The following is a 16,953-nucleotide window of genomic DNA, read 5'->3' on the forward strand; positions in this document are numbered from 1 at the left end:
CTTGCAGAACCCAACAAACCTCCATGTGGGAGAAGTTTGATTCTTGTTTGATCAGACCATATTATTCAAGAGTTTTGTGCGATGTATGTTCGAATATGTCTCTTTTAATTCTGATAACCCCCTTTCTCTTCCAGAATAGTGAATCATGCCCTCTTCCCCAGCTGGAATAAATATGTCATGCTGTTCTCTTTTTGTTTTGTGTAATCATGATGGTGTCTTATGTTTAATTCTAATCCATCCTAAGTTTATGGTAGCGTGTGGTGTGATGTATGGATCAAAGGCAAACCTTCATTCAATTGAATGTTGCTGCTGTCCCACTATTTATTAAAAAGTGCTTCCTTCTTCATGCTATTAATTTTGACCTGACATATGTATTAGATTCTTATAGTTGGAATTAATTTTCTGGTATCTCTGATAACCACTGATTTTACAAAACTTTTAAAAATAGCCACTTTTAAAAACATTCAGTAATTGTTACTTTGTAATAAGTTCAAATCTGGCAGGAAGACTCTAACATCATTATTTTCAAAATTATTTTTGGCTGCATTGGGTCTTCGTTGCTGCACGCGGTCTTTCTAGTTGCGGTGAGCAGGGGCTACTCTCCGTTGCGGTGCACAGGCTTCTCATTGCGGTGGCTTCTCTTGTTGTGGAGCACAGGCTCTAGGCACGCGGGCTTCAGTAGTTGTGGCTCGCAGGCTCTAGAGTGCAGGCTCAGTAGTTGTGGCGCACGGGCTTAGTTGCTCCACGGCATGTGGGATCTTCCCAGACCAGGGCTCGAACCCGAGTCCCCTGCATTGGCAGGCAGGTTCTTAACCACTGCACCACCAGGGAAGTCCCGTTCAATTATTCTTCACTAGCAATTTATGTAGTTGAGTACAGTCTTCTGGGGAATTTATTTATTGTTTGTTTGTTTGTTTATTTTGGCTGTGCCGGGTCTTTCAGCATGTGTGATCATCGTTGCGGCACTTGGGATCTTTAGTTGCAGCATGTGGACTTTTTAGTTGTGGCATGCATGCGGGACCTAGTTCCCCTAACCAAACCCAGGCCCCCTGCGTTGCAGCACGGAGTCTTACCCACTGGACCACCAAGGAAGTCCTGGCTTCTGGGGAATTTAAAACACTAAATAACTTTGTTTCTAAGCCCAGGTTTCCTATTGGCCTTACCGCAGACACAGTGAAATTTGAATCGTTGTGGTGGGGGGTAGAGACCAGGAATATGCATATGAAAGAAGTTCTATTTGTTACAAGTTGAGAGCTTCCCCCTTAGAAATTAAGGCCATTGTTTTGTATTTATACTCTCAAGCCCCTGGTCAGTCACTCCGCCTTCCTTTATACTCCAACAACATGCATCATTTTTTCCTTGACACAGTCTGTCATGTCTGGAATTATGTTTTTTCCCAATTATTCGGTACTCGTTACTACTGCAAATAGGAAATTATTTCTGTTTTGTTCTATACTGATGGTATGTAGGAACACAATTGATTTTTGAGAAGTTATTTCTGTCTCCTTAACTTTTCTGAACTCATATTACTGATAATATTTTTCTGGTTAATTTTTAGAAATACAATTTTGTTTTCCACAAAATTTTACATCCGTTTCTTTCTCTGTTATATTTATGCCTCTAATTTTGCACTTAACACTGTTGTATCTATTTGCACTTGCACTTGACTGCACTTTGAGAGCTATTTGAAGTGGGAACGGCTGGTTTCTGGTCTAGCATGGAAGAAGCTTGGAAGACACCACTCTGTACTAACAAGTGAAAAGCCGAACAAACTGATAAACCAAAAATTCTTCTTAGACCTGTAAGAGAAGAGAGGTCACAGGGCAAACTGCTGCCCCCAGAGTGGAGAGAGCAGCCTCGGTTGCCGATGCTGGAGGACCTGGCACACGCCGGAGTTGCTTCCCTGCCTCTCCCTTCAGACCCTTGGCCCTAGTCACACATCTTGCAGAGCCTGCTACTCAAAGTGTGGTCCGAAGGGCAGCAGCATAGATGGCATCACCTGGGAACTTGTCAGAGACGCAGAATCTCCAACCTCACCTCAAACTCAATGAATCCGAATTGGCATTTTCACAACATTCCCAGGTGAATCAGGAGCACGTTAAAGTTCCAGAAGCACTGATCTCAGGAGTTTGCAGAAATGTCCACCAGATGGCGGGTTTGCAGCAGGCACAGGTATCCAGAGCCACAATCAGCCCACCCAAGTCTCCTTCAAATAGTGCCCTAAGTGGCCTTAGAAATTTGGAGCCATTGCTCATGATCTGTGAAGGATGGGGAGAGAACCCAGAGGAGATCCCTAATCAATGAGCGGCAGTTTGTGGGGTGTGAGCCATGAACTACTCCTCTCTGGGCTTTCCCCAAGGTGTTTTTACACTCATTGTCTAGTGAGAGGGATGGGCCATAAGCCCTTACTTTACAGACAAAGGAATTAAGGTCCAGAGAGGGAAAGAAACTTAGCCAAGCGCTCAGCAGTGGCAAATGGTGTTGGAGGTGGAATTGGAAGGCAGGTTTCTGGCTGCCTGGCCTGGGCTGAGAGCACCTCTAGATGGACAGGGCAGGATGGTTCAGCCCCAGTCTATGCTGACCTGGCTGATCCTTCCCTGTCCTCTCCCACCCAGTTGCTCTTTGAACAGCTCTCTTGTTTTCTCTGGGAGTGATAGAAGCAGCTGTTGTAATAATACAATAATTTGGAATGTTAATGGGCTTTTCCCAATACTGAGGGTTCTGGACTTAACCCCCAGGGGAACAAAGCATCAGACTTAATTGGGAACAAACAGGACAAGCCATGGTCCCCAGACGGTTGCCCTGGGAATCTTGATGGTCCCTGAGTCTATGGCCAGGACCAGCTATGAGCCACTGACTCTTAAATGAACTTTCATCCCAACCCATTTAGTTTTGTTTTTTTAGTTATAAGAACAAAGTGTCAGCTTCTGGTTGCAGAGGATCTTAGATTTCATTGGCATAAAGTAGCTATGATGTGATGTCACCGTGGTTATGCACAAAGCCGACAACTAGCCAGCATTTCTAGAAATGCAAAGCTCTTTCCTTCTAGATTCTTAGATAGAAGATTCCATTGCCTATGTAACAAGGGGAGGAGGGCCAGTTTACTTCTTAGTCTTACTCACATGGTCCACAACATGAATCTTGGGAGACTCCCTTCTCTACACTGGGTTCCCACTTCCCCAGGAGGACTGAGGAGTTTGGAGATCATGTGTTCTGGCAGCGTGGAATTCCATGACAGTCACTCAGATAGGTGTTTCTTTCTTTTTTTTTTAATTTAAATTTCTTTTAAAAAATTAATTTTTATTGGAGTATAGTTGCTTTACAATGTTGTGTTAGTTTCTTCTGTACAGCAAAGTGAATCAGCTATACATATACATATATCCACTCTTTTTTGGGTTTCTTTCCCATTTAGGTCACCGCAGAACACTGAATAGAGTTCCCTGTGCTATACAGTAGGTTCTCATTAGTTATCTATTTTATACATGGTATCAATAGTGTATATATGTCAATCCCAATCGCCCAATTCAGCCCACCTTCCCCCCTTTCCCCCTTGGTATCCATACGTTTGTTCTCTACATCTGTGTCTCCATTTCTGCTTTGCAAATAAGATCATCTATACTATTTTTCTAGATATACAAGGCAACATTACTCAGGTGTTTCTGACATACAAAGGTCTTCACAGAAGCCTTTACATCTTTGTTCCTTAGGCTGTAGATGATGGGGTTGAGCATGGCAGTCACCACCCCATAGAAGAGGCAGATGAGCTTGCCTGAAAGGTCCTGTTTATCTGTCCCCAGTGGGTCCTTAGACTTGGGCTTGGCATACATAAAGACAATGGTCCCATAGAATATGATCACAACTGTGAGGTGGGCAGAGCAGGTGGAGAAGGTCTTTTTCCTCCCCTCTTCTGAGGGGATCCTTAGGATGGTAGCAATGATGAAGACATAGGAGAAAAAGATGAACAGAACTGGGATGCCCAGGAAGATAATAACTGTTATCCTCAGACTGGTCACATTGATGGAGATGTCAGCACAGGCCAACTTCAGGACAGCCAGGATCTCACAGGTGAAGTGGTTGATGACATTGTCCCCACAGAAGGGCAGCTTCACAGCCTGGGATGTCTGAACTACAGAGTTGGTGATACCAGCTGCCCAGGAGCCAGCAGCCATGGGCACGTAGGCAGCCTTGCTCATGACCACAGAGTACCTCAGGGGGTTGCAGATGGCCACGGAGCGATCAAACGCCGTCATGCCCAGAAGCACACACTCTGTGGCCCCCATGGCAAAGGAGAGAAACATTTGCCCAAAACAAGCTGAGAAGGAGATGGTTTTCCTGGGGGTCAGGAAGCTGTCAAGGATGAGAGGGACTGAGGAGGTTGTGTAGCAGATGTCCAGGAAGGAGAGGTTCCTCACGAAGAAGTACATGGGCTTGTGTAGGCGGGAGTCCAGGATGGTCACCAGGATGAGGACCCCGTTGCCCAGCAGGGTCACCAGGTACATGAGCAGGATGAGCACAAAGAACGTTTTCTCCAGCCTTGGGTGGGCTGAGAGGCCCAGGAGAATGAACCCCACCAGGGGGGAGGTCTGACTGGACCTCTCCATGGTGCCTCCAATCTATCACCTGAAGGAAGTCTCTGAGGTCAATCTCAGCACTCTCTGACTCCCAAAGTGTCTGGGCAGCAGGGCAAAAATCTTCACCCTGCTGAGCAACTGGAGAAGAGCTCTGACAATTCTGTCATGTCTAAGGGGTTCTAGAAAAAATATAGTAGAGATCAGTATTTAACTTGTTTTCAGTAAGAATGAAGAGTTAATGTGGATTAACTCATCTGCAGGTGACAATTTTTAAAACTGGGCAAATGATTTTTTTAAAATAAATTTATTTATTTTAATTTTTTTTGGCTGCCTTGGGTCTTCGTTGCTGCACGCAGGCTTCCTCTGGTTGCGGCGAGTGGGGGTTACTCTTTGTTGTGGTGCACGGGCTTCTCATTGCAGTGGCTTCTCTTTTTGCGAAGCATGGGCTTTAGGTGCGTGGGCTTCAGTAGTTGTGGCACACGGGCTCAGAAGTTGTGGCTCACAGGCTCTAGAGCACAGAAAACCAGGCAAATGATTTAAAATATCTGTGTAGGGCTTCCCTGGTGGCGCAGTGGTTGAGAGTCCACCTGCCGATGCAGGGGACTCAGGTTCGTGCCCTGGTCCGGGAAGATCCCACGTGCCGCGAAGCGGCTGGGCGCGTGAGCCATGGCCGCTGAGCCTGCGCGTCCGGAGCCTGTGCTCTGCGGCGGGAGAGGCCACAACGGTGAGAGGCCCGCGTACCGCAAAAAAAAAAAAAAAAAATCTGTGTAAAGCACTAGTGAGGTAAATAATACAACAAAGAATCATAGGGTCATAACTCTGGGGGAAAAAAGGAATTCAAAGAAGTATATCCAGCATTTGAGGCTATGTTTCAACTAGGGCATTTGCAGCTTCTGGAGGTGGCCACTGAAAGGCCAAGAAGCACTACGCATAGCCTCCTGGAGGTGGGAACAGGTTTTGAAGTGCAAGGCCCACTGTGAATGGCTCCTAACTAAACCTCCTCCCTTTGGTAGGGAACCCAAAGGGCAGCACCACAGGAATGAGTGAATCAGAAAGAAACATGCATTTACAAGTGCTGTAGCTCAGCTTCAAATCAAGCCCTGAAATTGGATTGAGATGGTCCCAAATTTTTGATGCTCCCAAATACCTGACAGAAGCAAACATAAATCTACCTTGAAGGAAGGCAATATCACCCAGTCTCTAAATCATGTCTACAAGTAATTTTGCAAATACAACATCCGGCACACATTGAAAAGAATAAGGCACACAGGAGACAAGATGACATAAATGAAAACCAAGAGGAAAAAAAAGAAAATCAAGCCTCTTCTCTTAGGGGGAGGTGGGAGCCTGCAGTTCCTCTTCCCTGGTGTTGCCTGTTGAGAGAATTAACCCAGACACAGCGCCAAGGTCTTAACCTCCGGTTGATCCTTTTGTACATTTGGGGTTCAAGTGAGCCTCTTGTGCACTGTGGCCAAGTTGAGGGAGAGTTTGACTGAATGTCCCTTCTTTTCTTCATTCTCCATCTGCCTCACCAGAGGCCCTGGCTTCTCCCTAAGACTGTTCACAGAGCCCTGAGTCCTGCTCGGTCAGGCCTTCTTTCTGGGAAGCTTGAATCTCTCCTCAGACTTCTAAGAGCTCCCCAAACTAGGATTTATTCTGGACCAGTGAAAAACTGTAGGTGACACTGAGGATGTTGGGCATTTGGTTTTATTTGCTCTGTATCGAAAATATACATGAACTTCCCAGATCTCCATCTGTTCAACTGCTCTCAGTCATCCAGCCCCTGCCTCAATTATACGGGGGCACTTCCTGCCTGGGGAGCTCTGAGACACTCCTCTGGCGGTGCTCAGCACTGTAGTTGTGACCAAGTCAGTGCCACAATAATTCAATTCAGGTGGACATATATATTGAGCATCTGTGCTGAGCCAGGCATAATTCTAGGTGCTGGGATCACAGCAAAGACAGTCACAGCCCGTAAACTCAAAGAGCTCAAAATCTAGTAGAGGAAATAGTCATGCAAAAAGTCACACACACAAGTGATTATATCATCCTCATCCTTATCAACCCAAACGATCGCTCTGATGCTACTGACAACAGGCCTTAGGATCTATTTCACAATCTGCTCTCTTTCCAATGTGGAAAGCCCCTTGCTGCATTCCGCACAGTCCTCTGGCCTGCATTTGGCTCCCTGAATGACGTGGGGTGCTGTACTTCCTGGCAAGGCTCACTGCACTTTGAAGTAGTTCCCCTTTGATACTGAGCCAAAATCTGCTCCTTTGCAACATTAATCCCTCTTCCACAGACACCCCTCCAAGTGTCTAGAAATAGCTTGGCTTCAGCATGAAGATAAACAAGAGTCCATCTCCCTTTTTCTCCCAGGGCCTTAAAACAGATACATCTCTCACACGGGCAAATGTGCCAGCCAGGAACTGACTACAAAGGCTGGTCAGCACTGACAACGGCCCCCAGCTTGAGGATGGCTCACGTGCCGCCCTGCTAGGTGGATGTGTGTGCTGGGGCAGTAAATGAGTCCCAGGCTGGGGTTTCACTCTACATCAGCCAGCCCTCCAACCTCTCCCCAAAACCTGGATCCTGTGAAGAAGATATTCCCGCCATGTCATCACCACGAGATCCAGAATCGTGGCTCGTTATTGTCGCTGGACTTTGGATTCTTAACCACAAAACAAGAAACAGCACCACCCCACACACCAGTCTCAATCAAGAAGAGACCACTGTGTGAGAAGAAGGTTAGGACTGCGGGGTCCCAGGCAAGACCTTTCCCCTCGGCACAAAGTGGGGTGAGGGCAGAGGACCTCAGAGACATTTGAGGTTTGATGGGTCTATCTGACTCTGTGAGAATAACATCATATCAGTGAAAGGGCTTTCCACCTCCCCTTTTCAACTCCATTCCATTACAATCAAGTCTGACGGCCAAAATGCAGCCGCATGAACGAAACTTTTGGTGTGATCAAATCCTGTGCTTACCTTTATAAGAGACATGGTGAGCAAGAAGGATCTGCTTCCTAAGAGTTGGGAAGAGGTCACATGTCAGAAATAGCGATACCAAGTGGGAAACATCAGGGTGAGGGCTCGGAATGTGTGACAGGTGAAGGGTCCAGCCAGTCCTCTGCCCTCCACCTGTCTCCTGTGTTCAGGGTGCAATCTCCAAAGAACTGGCCATCGCCCTTAGAAGATCATTTAAATTCCAGTCTGTTCTTCAGGACCATTTTAGTCCCTGAAGTCATTTAAAGTTTGGAAAGTGAGTTGACTCAGTTTAGAAACTTTGTATCCTTCTGGGATTGCATCTCCAAGATCCAATTGTGTTGAAGGCACTGGAGGAAGTTTACTGCCTGCTTCCTTTCTCCCTCCCTCCTTTTCTCCCTCCCTCCCTTCCTTCTCTCTGAACATCATAATCCCATTAACAGAGTCCAGCAGCCTGCTGGTCAGAACATGACTCACTCAGACGCCAAGTCTTTTCTCCTGTGCTGTAGTCAAGCCTCATTACCCCAAGTCTGTGCTTACGCAGTGGTTTTTAGGGGTCTATATTGTCCTCTGGATTTTCAACTTGTTGGATTAGGACCCTTGAAATAACCTGCCATGTTCTTCCTGAATCCTCACTTGGCATCCATCTAAGTCACTGTCCTTTCAGCAACGTATCATCTGCACACGTGCTCCCAGACCTTACGGTAGTCACGGACAGAATGTGACCCAGAACAGGGATGGGTCCAGAAAATGGGTACCCTCCTTTATCCAGCAAACGATTATTAAGTGTGCATTACGTAGAAGGCAGAAATGTGCCGAGAACCACAATCTAGAGACAGGAATGTGAAAAGAAAGTTACCAAACAAGGAAGGAAGTGCAGGCCAGGGAGAATGCCCACGCTGATGTGGCAGCCCAGAGGAGGCAGGGGCCAGACCTCCTGGAGGAGGTGAGCCAAGGTCCGTGGCGTGCTGGTGCTGGCTCGCAATTGTGCACATCTCTTCCCAACTCCGATTCAGTGACTTTGTTGGTAGCTTGAAATGGGCCATCCTGCCATCAGCAAAAAATCTAGAAACAATAAATGCTGGAGAGGGTGTGGAGAAAAGGGAACACTCTTGCACTGCTGGTGGGAACTACCATACGACCCAGCCATCCCACTACTGGGCATATACCCTGAGAAAACCAAAATTCAAAAAGAGTCATGTACCAAAATGTTCATTGCAGCTCTATTTACAATAGCCTGGAGATGGAAACAACCTAAGTGCCCATCATCGGATGAATGGATAAAGATGTGGCACATATATACAATGGAATATTACTCAGCCATAAAAAGAAACGAAATTGAGCTATTTGTAATGAGGTGGATAGACCTAGAGTCTGTCATACAGAGTGAAGTAAGTCAGAAAGAAAAAGACAAATATCGTATGCTAACACATATATATGGAATTTAAGAAAAAAAAATGTCATGAAGAACCTAGGGGTAAGACAGGAATAAAGACACAGACCTACTGGAGAACGGACTTGAGGATATGGGGAGGGGGAAGGGTGAGCTGTGACAGGGCGAGAGAGAGGCATGGACATATATACACTAACAAACGTAAGGTAGATAGCTAGTGGGAAGCAGCCGCATGGCACAGGGATATCGGCTCCATGCTTTGTGACCGCCTGGAGCGGTGGGATAGGGAGGGTGGGAGGGAGGGAGACGCAAGAGGGAAGAGATATGGGAACATATGTATATGTATAACTGATTCACTTTGTTATAAAGCAGAAACTAACACACCATTGTAAAGCAATTATACCCCAATAAAGATGTTAAAAAAAAAAAAAAGAAATGGGCCATCCTGGGAGTGTTTATATCACAGAAATCATCAAATGCTCCAGATCAGGGCTTTTTTTGACTTGGAGATGGCAGTCGTTAAATATTCACCAGCACACCACTGGAATGGAGGAATGTCAATCTGCCCAATGAAGGGGAGTGGTTAATCATCCCAGGCAGAGGGGGCTGCATAACCAAAGACACAGAAATGAGAAAGAGCCCCAGGAGTGAGGAGTGACCAGCAGTGCAGTGTTGCTGGAGCACAAAGGGGCTGCTGATGGGGAGGAAGGCAGGGCTGGACCCAAGTTGATCTTTTGGGACATCCTGAGGAGTTAGGACTTTCTCCTGTAGGGGATGAGAAGGCACTTAGAAATTTTAAGTAAAGGTCCGACATGATGAAATTTGCATCTTAGGTTGATCCTTCTGGGCACAATGTCGAGGCAAGACTGGGGGCAGGAGGACAAGGTCTAAAGAGACAGGGAAGCACTTCAGGCAAACAAAGATAAGAACATTGACTGGGGAGTGACTGCGTGGTGAAGATGGGGAGATTCAAGAAAGGTTTGGTAAGTACAAAATATAATAGTAGATTTTGGTTGGATATAGCAGGGGGGAAAGAGGATAGAATCAATATTTCTAGCTCAAGTGATGGCTGGGTGATGGTGACACCACCAAAGTGGAGAATATCAACCAAGTTTTTGGTTTTGGGGGAGAAGATGAATTCATTTTGGAGTATAGTGTGTTTGAGGAACTTCCAGCTAGAGATGGGGGAGATGTCTGAGCTGGAGACTCATCAACTTATCCATCACTTAGGGAGAGTGGCTGGAACCCTGGAGATGCTAGCACTGCTCTGCTGTCTGTAGATACAAGTCTAACTGTACTGCCACGGAAGATTGTTGGGGGCCCCCTGAAATGCAAATTCATAACATCTACATGGTTTCCTTGACCTCTGGGCCACTAGGGACCCATCCACTCTGTCATGAGAACCCTCTGAGCAAGTGGATTCTGAGGATAGGAACAAGGTTCGCTGCTTGCAGAGGAGAGAGTAAGGCCACAGAGACCAGTGACCCAGAGGAGGTCAGCAGGGGTGTGGACAGTGAAGGGTCAAAAGTCAAGAGTTAGGGGAAAGCAAGGACTGGAAGAACAGTTGTCTCCAGAGCAGAGGAATTACAGGCAGCTGTTCTGATCCTGCATAAAAAAACACCCTCCTTCCTCCTGGATTCCTTAGAAGGAATAACTGGGACCCCAATCCTAGGAAAAGTCTAGATAGACCAGTGCTTCTCAGACAGTAGCATGCATCAGAATCACCTAGAGGAATTGTTAAAACACAGACTGGAAACACATAGGCACACACGCACACACATATAGGTGCATGTGCAGGCTGCTGGGCCCCACCCACAGAAATTGATTTAGTAGGCCCCGGGAAAGGCCCAGGAATCTGCATTAACAAGTTCCCAGGTGATGCCGACGCTGCCCTCTGTCACACTGAGTAGCCCAGGGTTAGGCTTCTTACTAACTCAGTGTGTAGGGTCTCAGGGCATTGAAATTTGAGGTATTGCAGAAGATGCTTCTCCTCATTATTCCTCATTGTCTAGGGAAGGCTCGGACAGACCAGCCAAGGGAATACTGGGTTTTCATCGGCCAAGAGAAAGCTTTGTGTGTCAGAAATCTCCTTTCTACGAGTGTGTTTGTGTGTGTGTAAATGTGAGTTTGCCATAGATAATTGGACCAGAGGGGTAGTCTGAACTCCACCAACCCCAGCATTTCCTGGGAGGCATCTGTTTATTGTGGCTTTCTAAGGACAAATGTGGACATGACACCCCACGAGATTCATAAGGTCTATAACCAGATCCCTGATCAAAACACTTGGAGATTCTGTTGGGAGTCGTGAGTAACAGCACATTCTCTGTAAAGGTGGAAAAGAACCACCACCATTTTGAGATAATACCAGGGCTGGAATCAGGTGCTATAAAGGTCAGAGAGACAGAACTTCCCTGAAGAGGGAGAAGGGAAGGGGTGGAAGGGAGAGGGACCAAAGCACTGCCCCTTCATGGAGGGGAGCCCACTCATGCAGCAAGCACTCAGGGGAGAGGTAAGTGTGTAATTTCTCATGTCTGAACGCTGGATCGTCTAAACAATATTTGCCTGATTCGCTGCTTCGTTCCAGGAAGCATCACAGTCTCTTTCTGAGGTCCCTTACATTGTTTCCACGCTCCGTACCACGAGGCGCCCTGGCCACAGGACTCACCTGACTGACCAGTGGGCCCCTGTCCCGGGGGCAGTCAGCATATGGGCTGTCTGGTGGCTGATACTGGATGATGAGTAACCAAACCCCTTAGTTCTGTCTCTTACAAGCTTGAACTCAAAACACCAGGACAGAGTCAGCAGCTGGTGTAAGGAAGGAAGAACAGGAAGGAGAAACCAGAGTAACACAAAGAAAGCGGGTAGTGAGGAGAGGCCTGGCCTGTGGGAGCTGAAGCTGAGTCACAGGGACAGTCCCTGTGACACACCCGGGGCAGTCCCCCCTGGAGTTGGGGGACAGAGAGTTCTGCCACAGAGGGACCAGCAGGAGCCACTCAGATCCTGATTGACAGTCCAGTGCCTGTTCAACCATGAGGCCCAACTGTGCCACTGTCCCCCATGAACCCCAAGACATCCCCTAACCCTTGAGGAAGCCCAAGCGTGAAGGAGGGGGAGCCTCCTGGCATTTAGAGAGCAGAGGTCAAAGATGCTAGACATCCCAAATACGAGTCACTGCAGCCCAGCGAAGGAGGGTCCTTCCACCCGCTTATATCCAAGTGTCCCTCGTACCTACTTCATGGGGCTTGGGGAGCATTAGATAAGATTAAGAAAACAGTTGTAAATTAATGGCAACCCATATTAATATTAATACCTCACCATTATCTCAAATACAACAAATCAAACTGGCCGTAAACTCCCTCAATCACAGAAACTATCTCTTAGTCATATCTCTATTTCTAGTAACCAGCCTGGAGCTGGGCACAAAGATGTAGAGAAACTGTACACAGAAATGTCAGAGACAACGCTGTAGCCACCCTACCTCCACCAGCCCAGACAGGCTCTCCTCCTAACTTCCTCCAGGTCTTTCTTCCCGTTCACAAGATCTGGGAATTTACCCATTGTTCATTTTCCTCTCTTCTGCATGTCCCACTCCAGATCTATCTCTAAATCCTATCATTTCTTCCTCCTAAATGTCTCCCAGGGCCACTCTCTCCTCCATCCCTGTTATTGTCACCCTGGGCTAGTTCTGCCTGCTCCTCCCGTGACCAGCCCCCTGGACAGCTTTGTGACATTCTCAGTCTTGCCTCAGTCTCTGGATGTTCCCTCTCTGCTGGACATTCTCTGAAGGCAAAGACTCACTTCTGGCCATCGTGTCGCCCACTCACCCCTACCCTTTGGTACCTGGCACAAGGCCTGGCACACATGACATGTTTGTAGCATAGGGATTGTTCAGAGTGGAGGGCAGGCTGTTGGGGGAGAGAGAGGGTGAGGGAGGCGGGGGGAAGAAGAAAGAGAGAGAGAGAGAGAGAGAGAGAGAGAGAGAGAGAGCGCGAGAGCGCACCCTGGGTCACCCAGTGGAGGGGAGGAGATGCCTAGGTGGCCAGGAATCTGTCCAAAGTTCCCAGGAATGTTTGAATTCACTGAGGCCCAGCTCTTTTTCCCTTCGAGGCTCTTTTTAGGGCCAATGACAGAGCCAACTGTTGGCTCCTGGACCAATTGTGATCAAAGCCTGGGAGAACTCTGATTACCTGGCTAGAGAACATTCTAAGCTGAGGTTTCCATTCCTAGTGAGAGGGGAGTTTTGGGTAGACTTCACAACATTGTCTAATTGGATCTATGAGGTGAAGTCTAAATTCCGAGCCTCTCACCAAACTTTAAATTGCTTCTGGGATAGGGCCTGGCCCCAAAGCAACCCAGCTCTAAACTCCTGAGAGAGTCATCGTGGGACCCTCTGGAGAGCAGTACGGAGCACAGAGAAGGGGGTACTGGCCCAGCGCTTGGGCAAGGCTTGCCCGCCCACCCTGCAGCGCCATCTCCTCTGGGCTGGGGTACCGGGCTGAGTCTCAGCCTTGAGAGTCAGCCCTCGTCTCCTTGTCTCATTGAGCCCCAAGGGCAGGCAAGGACACTGTGAGTAGCTGTAGCTTCTGTGCACTGCAAGCTGTGGCTGCACTTTGGAGCCCTCTACACCCAGAAGACAGTCACTTCTCCTGGCCCCTGGTAAACTGGCAAGCAAGAGACCCAGCCTACATGGGACCCTGGGTACTGCCGGGTGACCTCTACAGCTAGTTCTTCACCAGCTGGGAGGAAAAAAGAGTCTGATGCAAAGAGGGCTGAGCATAGAGGAGGCAGGGAGGAGGGGTGAGGGAACAAGGCAACTGTTTCCAAAAGCTCTGAAGGTTGCTGTTGTAGCAAGGGAGCAGATGTGTTTTGCATGAGCCCAGGAGGCTGACTTAGGACCAGTGGAGGAAGGGATAAGTTAGAAAAGGGCACATATCAGGTCCCTGAAGAACTCTAATTAACAGCCCAGATTTCCCGACAACAACACTGGAGGCCGTGAGCACTCCCACCATTATTCAAAATGTTCAAACAGAAGCCAAGAAATCACCTCCTGAAGACAGGACCCCTGTAACAACAGGTGGGTTAGAGAAGAGGACCTGATGGGTTTAATATCTGAAGATTCTGCCAAGCTTTAAATTCTGAACTCCCTGACAGTAAAGCAGCCTTTCTCTAAAATTGATTCTGCGTCCCTTAATTCCTAACATCCTGAGATAACCTCTTTTGGACACTGTATCATTACCGAGTAGAAAACAAGCACCCCTTCTTCAGGTCCACGTGCAATTCACAAACCTCTCTTGGCCTCAGTTTCTCTACCTTTAAACCAGAGATGGTTTAATGGCGTCAGTGATTCCCAAGACTGGTGTACATCAGAGGTACATGGAGAGCATTTATTTAAAAGAGAAAACCAAAACACTGATCTTTAAGACCATCTACAAAGGTAGGACCCAGCAATCTGAACTTTTTTTCATTTTCTTACACTATATTTTCAGTTTTTTTGGTTTACAATTTCTTCCTCTAATTCTTTTTCTCTTTTTTCTTTTTACTGAACTATAGTAGATTTACAATATTGTGTTAGTTTCAGGTGTATAGAAAAGTGATTCAGATATATATATATGTATGTATATATATGTCTATGAATATATATGTGTGTGTGTATTTATATATTCTTTTTCAGATTCTTTACTGTTATAGATTATTACAAGATACTGAATATAGTTCCCTGTGCTATACAGTAAATCCTTGTTATTTATCTGTTTTATATATAGTAGTATATATCTGTTAATCTCATATTCCTAATCTATCGCTCCCCCTCCCCCACTTTTCCCCTTTGGTAACCATAAGTTTGTTTTCTATGTCTGTGAGTCTGTTTCTATTTTGTAAATAAGTTCATTTGCATTATTTTTAGATTCCACATATAAGTGATATCATATAATATTTGTTTTTCTCTGTCTGACAAACTTCACTTAGTATGAAAATCTCTAGGTCCATCCATGTTGTTGCAAATGGCAATACTTCCTTCTTTTTTATGGCTGAGTAATATTCCATTCTATATATGTACCACATCTTCTTTACCCATTCATCTGTTGATGAACACCTGGGTTGCTTCCATGTCTTGGCTATTGTAAATAATGCTCCTATGAACACTGGGGTGCATGAATCTTTTCAAATTACAGTTTTCATGTTTTCCAGATTTATGCCCAGGAGTGGGATTGCTGGATCATATAGCAACTCTATTTGTAGTTTTTAAAGGAATCTCCATACTGTTCTCCATAGTGGCTGTACCAAGTTACATTCCCACCAACAGTGTAGGAGGGTTCCCTTTCCTCCACACCCTCTCTGGCATTTATTATTTGTAGACTTTTTGATCATGGCCATTCTGACTGGTATGAGGAGATACCTCATTGTAGTTGTGATTTGCATTTCTCTAATGATTAGTGATGTTGAGCATCCTTTCACGTGTTTGTTGGCAACCTGTATATCTTCTTTGGAGAAATGTCTGTTTAGGTCTTCTGCCCATTTTTGGATTGGGTTGTTTGTTTTTCTGATATTGAGCTGCACAAGCTGCTTGTAAATTCTGGAGATTAATCCTTTGTCAGTTGCTTCATTTGCAAATATTTTCTCTCATTCTGATGGTTGTCTTTTCGGCTTGTTTATGGTTTCCTTTGCTGTGCAAAAGCTTTTAAGTTTCATTAGGTCCCATTTGTTTATTTTGTTTTTATCTCCATTTCTCTAGGAGGTGGGTCAAAAAGGATCTTGCTATGATTTATGTCATACAGTGTTCTGCCCATGTTTTCCTCTAAGAGTTTTATAGTGTATGGCCTTACATTTAGGTTTTTAATCCATTTTGAGTTTATTTTTGTGTATGGTGTTAGGGAGTGTTCTAATTTCATTCTTTTACATGTAGCTGTCCAGTTTTCCCAGCACCACTTATTGAAGAAGCTGTCTTTTCTCCATTGTATATTCTTGCCTCCTTCATCAAAAATAAGGTGACCATATGTGCATGGGTTTATCTCTGGGCTTTCTATCCTGTTCCGTTGATCTATATTTCTGTCTTTGTGCCAGTACCATACTGTCTTGATTACTGTAGCTTTGTAGTTTAGTCTGAAGCCCAGGAGCCTGATTCCTCCAGCTCTGTTTCTCTTTCTCAAGATTGCTTTGGCTATTCGGGGTCTTTTGTGTTTCCATACAAATTGTGAAATTTTTTGTTCTAGTTAAGTGAAAAATGCCATTGGTAGTTTGATAGAGATTGCACTGAATCTGTAGATTGCTTTGGGGAGTACAGTCATTTTCACAATGTTGATTCTTCCAATCCAAGAACATGGAATCTCTCCATCTGTTTGTATCATCTTTAATTTCTTTCATCAGTGTCTTATAGCTTTCTGCATACAGGTCTTTTGTCTCCTTAGGTAGGTTTATTCCTAGGTATTTTATTATTTTTGTTACAATGGTAAATGGCAGTTTCCTTAATTTCTCTTTCAGATTTTTAATCATTAATGTATAGGAATGCAAGAGATTCCTGTGCATTAATTTTGTATCCTGCTGCTCTACCAAATTCATTGATTAGCTCTAGTAGTTTTCAGGTAGCATCTTTAGGATTCTCTATGTATAGTATCATGTCATCTGCAAACAGTGACAGTTTTACTTCTTCTTTTCTGATCTGGATTCCTTTTATTTCTTTTTCTTCTCTGATTGCTGTGGCTAAAACTTCCAAAACTATGTTGAATAACAGTGGTGAGAGTGGACAACCTTGTCTTGTTCCTAATCTTAGAGGAAATGGTTTCAGTTTTTCACTATTGAGAACAATGTTGGCTGTGGGTTTGCAATATCTGGCCTTTATTATGTTGAGGTAAGTTCCCTCTATGCCTACCTTCTGGAGAGTTTTTATCATAAATGGCTGTTGAATTCTGTCAAAGGCTTTTTCTGCATCTATTGAGATTATCATATGGTTTTCTCCTTCAGTTTGTTAATATGGTGTATCACATTGATTGATTTTTGTATATTGAAGAATCC

The 16,953-nt window shown here is 45.5% G+C and overlaps 1 protein-coding gene and 1 long non-coding RNA gene across 2 annotated transcripts in view; both read right to left on the minus strand.

The window, feature by feature from the left end:
- Window positions 1-3,318: 3,318 nt before the first annotated feature.
- LOC115867778 (olfactory receptor 13C7-like) lies at window positions 3,319-5,053 on the minus strand. The gene has a single exon (XM_030884143.3). It carries the CDS (start codon window positions 4,599-4,601, stop codon window positions 3,627-3,629), a length of 975 nt encoding a protein of 324 aa, XP_030740003.1. The 5' UTR covers window positions 4,602-5,053; the 3' UTR covers window positions 3,319-3,626.
- Window positions 5,052-16,953, minus strand: part of LOC138842711 (uncharacterized) — a 69,203-nt gene continuing 57,301 nt past the window's right edge. Inside the window, exon 3 of the long non-coding RNA XR_011377505.1 lies at window positions 5,052-5,079. This is a non-coding gene — a long non-coding RNA (uncharacterized lncRNA). The remainder of the gene's footprint in view (window positions 5,080-16,953) is intronic.

This window comes from Globicephala melas, chromosome 6 (genome assembly GCF_963455315.2).
Source record: "Globicephala melas chromosome 6, mGloMel1.2, whole genome shotgun sequence".
In the NCBI taxonomy this organism is placed as follows: domain Eukaryota; kingdom Metazoa; phylum Chordata; class Mammalia; order Artiodactyla; family Delphinidae; genus Globicephala; species Globicephala melas.